At 39.2% G+C, this 10,643-nt stretch overlaps 2 protein-coding genes and 1 non-coding gene across 3 annotated transcripts; 1 reads left to right on the top strand and 2 right to left on the bottom strand.

Annotated features, from left to right (window-relative positions):
* Positions 1–2,958: 2,958 nt before the first annotated feature.
* Positions 2,959–3,029, bottom strand: QC763_0091390. Its single transcript has one exon. It is a non-coding gene; the product is annotated as a tRNA-Asn (tRNA).
* Positions 3,030–5,971: 2,942 nt separating this feature from the next.
* Positions 5,972–7,677, bottom strand: HEM15 (ferrochelatase hem15). Its single transcript, XM_062914459.1, has 3 exons — positions 7,179–7,677; positions 6,522–7,104; positions 5,972–6,469 (listed from the first exon to the last, which is right to left on the bottom strand). Exons 1-3 carry the CDS (start codon positions 7,392–7,394, stop codon positions 6,021–6,023), a joined length of 1,248 nt encoding a protein of 415 aa, XP_062762703.1. The 5' UTR covers positions 7,395–7,677; the 3' UTR covers positions 5,972–6,020.
* QC763_606180 (ATP-dependent DNA helicase II subunit 1) lies at positions 6,054–10,052 on the top strand (the record flags this gene model as incomplete). Its single annotated transcript, XM_062914458.1, has 3 exons — positions 6,054–8,068; positions 8,122–8,730; positions 8,778–10,052. Exons 1-3 carry the CDS (start codon positions 8,000–8,002, stop codon positions 10,050–10,052), a joined length of 1,953 nt encoding a protein of 650 aa, XP_062762702.1. The 5' UTR covers positions 6,054–7,999.
* Positions 10,053–10,643: the final 591 nt, after the last annotated feature.

Here is a 10,643-nt window from a genome sequence, read left to right as displayed (position 1 = left end):
CCGGTAAAATATTAAGGATACTTAGTCTTTACGGCTAAGTACTTAAAGGGGTTTCTAGAGCGAGGACCGTAAAACTATAAAATTAAATTAAAAAAAAGAGCTAAGCTACGGTTATTTAAAGTCTATTATATTAATAATAAATAAAATAAAGAGCTACGGAAATACTTAAACGAGAATCTAAAAAGAAGGTATATTAGGAAGTCTATATCGTTAATAAAATATTCCGTATTCTTTATACCGAAAAAGGATAGTAGTTTATAACTATATATAAATTACTGTTAGCTAAATAACGAAATAATAAAAAATAGTTACCCGCTACCGTTAATATTTAGGTTATAGAGTTAATTAATAGAGGCGTAATATTTTATATATTTAAATATACCTATCGGGTATACTTATATATAGATTAAAGAAGGAAACGAATAAAAAATAGCGTTTCGTATATCCTATAGTTATTTCGAGTATCTCGTAATACTATTTAAGCTAACTAATACGCCCGCGACGTTCTAATCTCTTATTAACTATACGATACGGAAGTACCTCGATAAGATAGTAGTATATTATTTCGATAATATTCTTATTTACTTACGCACTTTAAAAAAGTATAAGTAATACGTACGAAAAATACTCGACGCGCTATATAAAGCCGGACTTTTAATTAATAAAGAGAAAAGCGAGTTTTATATATAGAAAATAATATATCTAGGATATCTAATATCGCTAAGTAAGGTACGTATAGAACCGGGGAAAATTACGGTAGTTAAAGACTAGTTTATACCGTAGTTATAGATATATATTAAGGAATTCTTAAGGTTTATAAATTTCTATCGGATATTTATCCGGGGCTATATAAGTATTATAAAGCTATTTAATTACTTAATTAAAAAAGATATAGAATTCCGGTAAAGGCAGGAAGAGAAGTAGGCTTTCCGGGAATTAAAAGAAGCTATTTTAAAGGACTTAATATTTAAATTACTAGACCCTAGTCGACTATTTAAGGTCGAAGCGAATATATTAAATTATATAATTAGTAAATAATTAAGGTAGTAAAATAATAACGGTAAACTATATCCGGTAACTTTTTTTTCGAAGAAGTTTAAAGAAGTACGTTAAAACTACTTAATTTATAATAAGGAGCTACTTGCTATTATCGAAGCGTTTAAAAAGTAGAGGCTATATTTTAGTAATATTAAATATAAAGTATAAATCTATATGGATTATAAGAACCTATAGTATTTTATTATTACGAAGGTCCTTAATATACGGTAAATATAATAATTAAAGTTTCTTTTAAAATTTAATTTCTAAATTAATTATAAAAAAAGCTCGGAGAACGTTAAGGTAAACGCACTTAGCCGGCGAGCCGACTATTATAAAAATATACCTAAGGAGTTACTATTACTATTTAAGGAGGCGCTAGATAATACTTTTAAATATCTATTATAGCCGTAAATAGAGTATTATATAATATATCGTAAAAAAACTATTTTTAGTAAGTATTAAAGGAAGTTAAATAACGATATTATAAAGTAATATTAATAGGAAAAGCTAGAGCTATAGGGTATTTAGAAAGATAGTTAAGGAAGACTATAGTATAGGAATCGAGCGTACGTAAAGCTAGGTAATAAGATAGTATTAGTAATAAAGATTTACGTATCGAAGCTCGGAGAATATATAAGTATTATTAAAACTATAAAAAAGATTAAGTAGTACTTTAATTAGCTAGGGATTAAGGACGACGTTAAGGAAATTATTTAGTTATATTATACGTATAAGAGAACGAAAGTTATAAAGTATAAACCCTATAGATTTCTAAAGCTATTATTAATAATAAAACGGCTATAGAATTTAATTATAATAAATTTTATTATTAAATTATTAAAGTTTAAGGATACGGTAACCGGTATTAAATATAATAATATATTAACGATAATTAATAAGCTTATTAAGTAAATATATTTCTTACTTTATAAAGAAACCTAGTTAGTAAAATAATTAACGGATATAATACTATAGTATATTATAATAATATATATATAGCTAAAGGAATTTATTACGGACCGCGATATTAAATTTATATCGAAGTTTTAAAGAATATTAATAACGAAACTAAAGGTAGTAAGTAAAGCGTCTTCGGCCTACTACCTTTAGATAGACGGTTAGATAGAACGGCTTAATTAAATCGTAAAATAATACTTACGGAATTATATTAATTTCGAGTAGGATAATTAAATTAAACTATTACCTATAATATAATTAATATATAATATATCGCTAACCGAGACGATTAAAGTTATACCGTTCTTTATAAATTTCGGCTACGAGGTAAACCTATAGTAAAGACCTATAGTTAAAGTACCTAAAGCTAAAGTTAAAGTAAATAAAATATATATATTTTATAATAAGCTTAAGTAAAAACTAAAGTTTATAAGGGAAAGGATACGGAAATACTATAATATTAAAAGGCTCGAGGGACCTTACTTTAAAGGAAAAAATATAATATTTCTTTCCATACGTAATTTACGTACTAAAAAACCTAATAAAAAGCTAAACTATAAAAAAATAGGACTATTTAAAGTTAAGAGAAAAATATTAAAAACGGTATTCGAATTAAAGCTACTTAATACGATACGTCTATAGTTATATACCTTTTATATTTTACTTTTAAAACCTATATTATACGTAAAAAAGGCTAATATATAAGTAATAGTAAAGAACGAAAAAAAGAAGTACGATATAGAAAAGATATTAAATTTACGGTTTAATAGGGGCTAATTAAAGTATTTAGTTAATTAATTAGGATATCCGGCTATAAATAATTTATAAAAACTATAGATATATTTTAACTATTTAAATAAATAAAAAAAATTCTATTAACGATATTCGGACCGACTAAAACCTAAGTAAATAAAAAAGACTCGGCCCCGGCCTATAACTAAATATTATAAAACGGAGCTAAAACCTCGATAGGAATCGAACCTACGCCTTCGATATAATAGTTAACGTACTATATACTATACTATAAAGTTAAAAGGTATAAAAAAGACTAAATATAAATAGTATTACGCGCCTTAGGTACTTCGGGAAATAGAAAGTATATTATTAATAGTATCTAACGCAGCTAGGAAGGAAGGACCGGCTACGCCCGAATCTAGGGAAAAGTTAAGCGGCTAATCGAAGCTTAAAGTAGGATCTAAGAAAGAGAAATTAGGTAGGATAGGGGCGGAGGACTTTGCCGGAAAACGGCTTTAGGGATCCGGGGAGGCGGGGGCCGGAGGAGGTAAGGAAGCGTCGTTAGGCGGTAAGGCAGACTATATAACTAGCGCGGCTTCCTTTTACTTAATACGCTTTAGCTCTTCTATATTATTAAGGCTACGGGAGACGGCCGTAGCTATTCGCTTAAACTATATTCGTTTCTATAAGCGTAAACGGTTAATTTTCTAATTTAAAGTAGCGCGCTAGGATTTAACCTCTACTATCTCCGTCTCTATTTAATTATATTAAATAATAATCTTACGGAGCTATTAAATAGATAATCTATAAGCGTTATAAAGGGATTAGTTATACTGTATATAGGTAGCGTAACGCTTGGAAACGGAGGAAGAAATTTTATAAGAAAAACTATATTTCTCGTAAAAGGAATAAATACGCTTTATAATAGTAGTAAATCGTAATATTAAAGTAAGTAGCTTATCGCGATCTGCTATTTTCGGGTATAGAGGTTTAATACTAGGTCGCGCCTTACTTATACGGTTAAATATTATAGAGTATAGGGAAATAGGGGAAAAAAAAAAGAATTTATAAATATTAGTAGACGTAAGAGAGTAAGCTAGGCCGACGGGACTTCGGCCTAAAAGAGAAAGCGTTGTGTTACGGCTTAATATTTAATAGGGCGGAGAGCGTATTACAGACTAATCGTTAATATATAAGTAAGGATTAATTAAGATAGGATTAGTAGGATCGAGGATCGATTTAGAAGAGCTAACTCCAGAAGTAATAGTATCGATAGGATCGAAGGTCGAGTTAATCGATCTAGAATAGTACTAGGCTTAACGTAAGGACTATATATATAGAGGAACTGGCTAGCGTAGATAGATAGTTCCGTAGTATATAATTTAAGTTATATTTATAGTATCTAGTATTTATATCGAGATATTTTATTGTGTATTGTTTAGTTATACCGAACTAGGATTATTCAGAAATACTTTTAACCGATATCCTTTTTAAAGGTTCTAGATAGAGGTTCGTTATAGAACTAAGATTATTTAGAAGTGCCTTTAACTAATATCTTTTTCAGAGGTTTTGGATAGGGGTTTATTATATTATTTTTTAAATACTTCTATCTTTTAGGTACCTCCGTACTTAGCTTACTACGTTTACTTAGTAAGCTTAGTAATCCGGCTTACCTCTATTAAGAAATAAACGCTCCTTTATACTGCAGCCTCGCTATTATATTTTACTATTTTACTTAATTAGTTTCTACGGCCTACTGCAGTTTTTATTCTACCTTACTATATAGTTAATTTATAATACTTTATCTTTAATTTATATTAAAAAAAGTGCTATTAAAGCTTATAGAATATAGGCTTAAATAGCTATCGGCGTAGTATACTAAAAGTAAAGAAGACTTTAACTACAGCATTCGATAGTTGCCGTAGCACTGAAGGAAGGAGGATTACAGGGGCGGCGCCCTATAATATATAAAAGAGAATCACTATAATATAAGCTTATAAGGCACTAATAAGTGTAGTGAACCAGTATATTAATTAAACCTTATAGACTAAAAAATACTATAGTAGATAGGGTCTAAACACGCGTTTTCCGAGCCTAAACGCCCGCTAAATACGCTAATTAAATATAAGGTTAAAGGCCACGTTATAGGTCACGTTGCCGCTACTGTTTGGCTACTGCAGGGCACCGGCCTTAGCGCTCGGCTTTCCGGGACCTCGGATTGCTTCCGGAGGCCGAGCTTCCGCTCCAGTAACTGCAGTCTCTAAACACTACTAATTCAAGCCATCGTATTGCCTCTAAGGCCTTGTAATATACAGGGCTTAAATACACTGTAAAATCCACAAACCAAAGCTATATTTTAACAATAGCATTACTATTATTAAATATATTTTAATAATAAACATAACAATTATAAATTTACAAAATATAATTAATCTAATCGAAAAAAAACTACTTAGTAAAGTAAAAAAGTTTTGAAATATAAAAGTAAAAAAGTAAATAATAAAATAAAATAATACTTAAAAAAATATTATTAAATTAACTTGAAAAAGTATATTTAGAAAAATATTTTAAATTTATAAAGAATCAACGAAATTATTAAAGTAACTGATAGGAAATTCCTTTTTAATTTTTATAAAGCACTTAAATATTTTTAATATTATTATTTTCATTAGTCTTTAGCTTTTTAACTAACTAATATTACAATTAATAATATATTTATAATTATAACCTAATTTGTTTATTAGTTCTAGTTTAAATAATTCTCTTTACCGAGATTTAATAAGCACATCATTACACTATACTAGATAGGGAATAGCCACAACCGTGGATTATATAGGGAGAGGGGAATTCCAAGTCTTTAGCTTCCTCAATGAATAAAGCCTCTTGTAGATCATAGAATTTCCAACGGTTGGTCGCTGGTAAAAGCTTCAATCATAGCTTGTTTAAATCTTTCCGGCTGCGTCGGAGAGCCATAACACTACCCGAAGTCCGAGTGCAAGACATCTTCGGAGACTTATTCTACCAACAAAGCAACAGAGATAACGAAGCTTTGTAATCTATTGGTGGTACCTCCAAGTGCCGTTCTAAATAAATGACGCACGAGGCAGGTTTCCATCCCGCATCCTTCATCGGCAGTCGGGTGCTGCATTGTCCGGATGACAAATGCACACTGCTGGTGGGCTGCATTGCCAGCTCTCCTGCATAATTCCCTAGGTATACAAAAGTCATAACAAACACTCGCAATTACAAGTTTACACAGTAAGATACATTTTTCTGCTGAATTCTGTTTATGCCAGCTCCTGTGCGGCAAAAAACTTCTTCGACTCGTGACATCTGTCGCTTTTGCAGCCAGGACACCTCAAACTCATCTGTGGTGAAGTCGCAATCCCGCTGTCCAGATGGGTCTTGGCCAAGTCGGCCAAAGCCTTGATAAACACAGGGCTGTCGTTCAAACTCTCAACACGCTTGACGGTGTCTTTGTGGCCCGACTCGCCAATTACCTCCTCATCGAGCTCGTAGAGAGTCTCGATGTGATCCGAGGTGAAGGCAATGGGAATCAAGACCAAGTCTTTCTGACCCTTGGCAATGTACTCTTCAACTGACATCTGGGTTTGCGGGCCGAGCCATGGCTGAGGGCCAACCTGAGATTGCCAGCATAGTCTGTAAGGGTTGACATGGCCTAGTCTCTGCATGACAGCGTGGACTGTCGCACCAACTTCGGCAGGATAGGGATCGCCTAGATGCATGTTAGCACTGCGGCTGCGTAACCAAACAAGACTGTAACATACCCCTATTCACGACCGTCATAGGCAAGCTGTGCGCAGAAAACAGCAAGACAACCTTGTCCCTCCTCTCGGGAGGATACTCCTGCAACTTTGCCTCAATGTTTTGCGCAAAAGCCTCGACCAATCCAGGGTGGACCGGCCATCGATCAATCACACTCCACTTGATAGTCCCATCGCTCCCGTCGTCCAGCGGCCCGGCCTTACCCTCCAGCCTCTGCCTCCACTTCCAGAGCTCGTTCAGACTGCTTCCCGTTGTCGAACAGGAATACTGCGGGTATTGTGTAAAAGCAACGGCGCGACCTCCTTTTCCATTACCAAAACCATCCGCCAATAATTGCCGGTACATATGCTCGGTCAGGGGGTTGGCATAGCGGAAGGCGACGTAGGGCTTATGAGGGGCAGTCTCAGGGGAGATCTGGTCGAGTAGCTTGCACATCTCCGCGCATTGGAGCTCAGACCATTTGCGAATGGGGGAACCGCCACCGATGGCAGCGTATTGCTTCTGGATTTTGGGGGTACGACGCTTCGAGATGAGGGGACCGAGGTAGTTTTGCAGGCGGCCAAGAGGAATAAGATCAGCATCGGCCTGGCAGACGAAAACACAGTCAGTCAAACCTGTCACTGGCGAGGAATAGGAAAGCGTTGGTAGGATTGGCGCACAAATAATCTACTGAGGAAATCGCCAACCTCATCCGTTGTGGAGGGGCCGCCCATATTCAGGAAGACCATGGCTGTCGGCCCCCGAGAGCTGGTCATGTTCTGTGTTACTGGGAACGGTGTCGGTGTCGCAAGCCATCGTGTTTGTTGCGCAACAGGCTTAAGGAGGACTGAAGATCGCAGAGGGCGCAAAGCGGCGGCCGGGAGTCGGAAGGCCATGGCTATGACGGAGTCCGGCAATCCGGGTGTGGCTTGTGATTTTATAACAGAATCACACAGCCGAAATCCCGGTATGGTTCGGCGTGGAAAGGTGAGGATCGAGGGTCAGACACACAGGTGAGGCTTTGAAATATGTCACCGGATGACTTCTGGAACTGTTCGTGTAAAAAGTTCGGACAGAGTGTCTGGGTGGCGATGTCGGGGTAAATTGATAGATGTTCTGGACACTTTCTTATTACTCCGCATGTTTGCCCCGAATGGTTCGGTAGCAATTGCTGTCGGCCGACTTTTGCGATCTTGGCCTTCTCCAATGACGTTGGAGATCGGTCCGTGCGGCAGCTGCCAATAAGAGCGCTTCAATTGCTTTGTTCGTGACAAGAAGGCACGTGATTTGGCGTTTAGGCAGTCACGCGCCTGCCTGGTTCTAGCGCGTCTCAAGCTTACACCTGGTTGCATCATACATAATTTCATTTCGCCCGTTGAGTTGCGAGAGTCGATTATCCCTTGAACTGCGCAATATTCAGTTCTCATCAATTGGACGGCGTGTGGAAACAAAATTTCTCAGGAAAACTTCAACAACTGAAAGGAGTTTATTTCCTATCGGAATGGCCTGGGGAGACGATGAGGGCCGCCGCTATGGGGGCGAAGAGGAGGAGGATGAGTTGGATGAGAATGTTGGTGAAAGACCAATGATTATTATCAGAGTTGAAGCTGACCGAAACCTCAGGACTTCAAAACTCAAAAAGATGCCGTACTGTTCGCCATTGACGCGAGCGCGTCCATGTTGGAGCCACCTCCGAGTAGCGACGACAAGAAGTCCGATAAGGATTCCGCCGTGGTTGCCGCCCTGAAATGCGCCCATCAATTTATGCAACAGCGTATCATTGCCCAACCAAAAGATATGATGGGTATCCTGCTGTTTGGGACTGAAAAGTCCAAATTCCGCGACGAGACTGGTAGTCGGAGTGGCTCTGGCTATCCTCACTGCTACCTCTTCACTGAGCTCGATGTCCCAGGAGCGGAGGATGTCAAGAAATTGAGAGATTTGGTAGAGGAGGGAGAGGATGCCGATGAGGTGCTTGTTCCATCCAAGGAATCGGTACTCATGTCGAATGTGCTCTTTTGTGCCAACCAGATTTTCACGACCAATGCTGCCAACTTCGGCTCGCGAAGACTGTTCATCATCACAGACAATGAGAATCCACACGGGAACGACAAACAGGCCAAGTCATCGGCAGCTGTTCGTGCCAAGGATCTCTATGATCTTGGTGTGACGATTGAACTATTCCCTGTCAGCCGGGCGAAGAAGCCCTTCGACCTCTCAAAATTCTACGATGTAAGTAATCCTGGCACATTTACCCGTCTGTGGCCTAACAAGTGTAGGATATCGTCTACCGCAGTTCGGTCGAGGAAGGGGACAACTCTGAAGGAGTCAAAACATCAAGATCGGGCGATGGCCTGACTCTTCTCAACTCCTTGATCTCCAATATCAACTCAAAACAAACACCAAAGCGATCTTATTTCTCCAGGATGCCCTTTGAGCTTGCTCCAGGTCTTACGATCACAGTCAAGGGCTACATGCCACTCCACCAGCAAAAGCCCGCCCGCACCTGCTATGTGTGGCTTGGTGGAGAACAAGCCCAACTAGCTCAATCTGAAACTACCAAGGTTGATTCCGAGGCGAGAACCGTTGAAAAGAGCGAAATCAAAAAGGCTTACAAGTTTGGCGGCGAGTACATTTACTTCACCCCCGAGGAAGCAAAGTCCTTGAAGGAACTCGACACCAAAGTTCTCCGCATCATCGGCTTCAAGCCACTGGCCAACCTCCCAATGTGGGCCTCAGTCAAGAAGTCAACATTCATTTTCCCAAGCGAGGACGGTTACGTCGGTTCAACCCGTGTATTTTCGGCTCTTTGGCAGAAGCTATTGACTTCCAAGAAGGTCGGGATTGCATGGTTCGTTGCTCGAAAGAATGCCAATCCTGTCATGGTGGCTGTCATTCCGTCGGGAAACCTCAACGACGAGGACGAGGATTCAACCGCACCATATCTCCCTGCGGGGCTCTGGCTTTATCCCTTGCCCTTTGCAGACGATATCAGAAGCGTTGAAATCAAGACCTCCATCAAGCCTGCGGATGAGCTGACAGACAAGATGAGAGAAATCATTCAGAACCTTCAACTGCCCAAGGCCACATACAACCCTCTTAAATACCCAAACCCTGCTTTGCAGTGGCACTACAAGATTCTCCAGGCCATGGCGCTTGAAGAGGATGTTCCAGATGCCCTGGATGACTTGACTATACCAAAATACAGACAAATTGACAAGCGGGTAGGTGCGTATATGGCCGAGTGGAAACAAGAGTTGGCGGACAAGGCGAAAGAGTTTATGCAACTCCGAGCCACTAAACGCGAACTCGAAGAAGACGACGCGGAAGAAAGACCACGACTGGCCAAGCGGCCAAAGGCCGCAGCAGGCAGTGCTAGTTCTGGTGGTCAAATGAGCAACGCAGAGCTCAAAGTTGCCTGGGAGAACGACACATTGAAGAAGCTCACGGTGGCTGTACTCAAGGATATCTTGACAAGCAAAGGAATCAGCACAACTGGAAAGAAGGTTGATTTGTTGGAGAGACTCGAGCAATGGATCGAGGAGCATGCGTGAGGGAGGCTGGCCTCATGTACTCATGTTTGTTTGGATTAGTAATAGCGCGGCATTGGGATGAACCGTTTTGACTTACATATGCCGTGTACAACTAGGCTTTCCTATCTGGCTCTACAATACTTCACTGTTGTATACTTTCGATGTGGAATGTTGTTATCTATACTTCTCGTACATAAAGCATTTGAGAGTCGGAATCCACATATCGAAGCTAACCATAACCCTATTTCTACTGCTCTCGTAAAGACCAATAACCGCATTTTCCATTCGGCTGCCTCTCCCAGACTGGGCAATTTCCAGCTGACACGCACAGGCCATACCGCTCCCAGCCGCAGCCAAGTATACACACAGCGACAGACCCCACCTGATTTCGAGCTGCCCGCCACGCGCGTCTTCTGTGTCAATTGCTGCGATTGCCCACCACCGTGACGCATCGCGAGTTCGATAGTCAAGGGCAGGGGCTAATCCCAGTCACGGCAGCCACCAACGATCACGCCTGTAATCCAATATCTCCAACTTCCCTGCCCGCCTTTGTTCGACTTCGTTCGAGTACTACAACCCCGCAGATGAACACAACAATCAGTTCGCAATAAC

The sequence above is a fragment of the Podospora pseudopauciseta genome, chromosome 6 (assembly GCF_035222475.1).
Source record: "Podospora pseudopauciseta strain CBS 411.78 chromosome 6, whole genome shotgun sequence".
NCBI lineage: Eukaryota > Fungi > Ascomycota > Sordariomycetes > Sordariales > Podosporaceae > Podospora > Podospora pseudopauciseta.
The sequence above is the reverse complement of the archived record's forward strand: the minus strand, read 5'-3'. Positions and strand labels throughout refer to the sequence as shown.

Excerpts from the sequence above, each read along its gene's own strand:
- HEM15 (XM_062914459.1), bottom strand. The coding sequence starts at position 7,394 with ATGGCCTTCCGACTCCCGGCCGCCGCTTTGCGCCCTCTGCGATCTTCA. Across the intron at positions 7,105-7,178 it reads ATTTCCTCAGTAGATTATTT|GCCGATGCTGATCTTATTCC; the intron begins GTGCGCCAATCC and ends TTCGTCTGCCAG. Across the intron at positions 6,470-6,521 it reads TATGACGGTCGTGAATAGGG|GCGATCCCTATCCTGCCGAA; the intron begins GTATGTTACAGT and ends ACATGCATCTAG.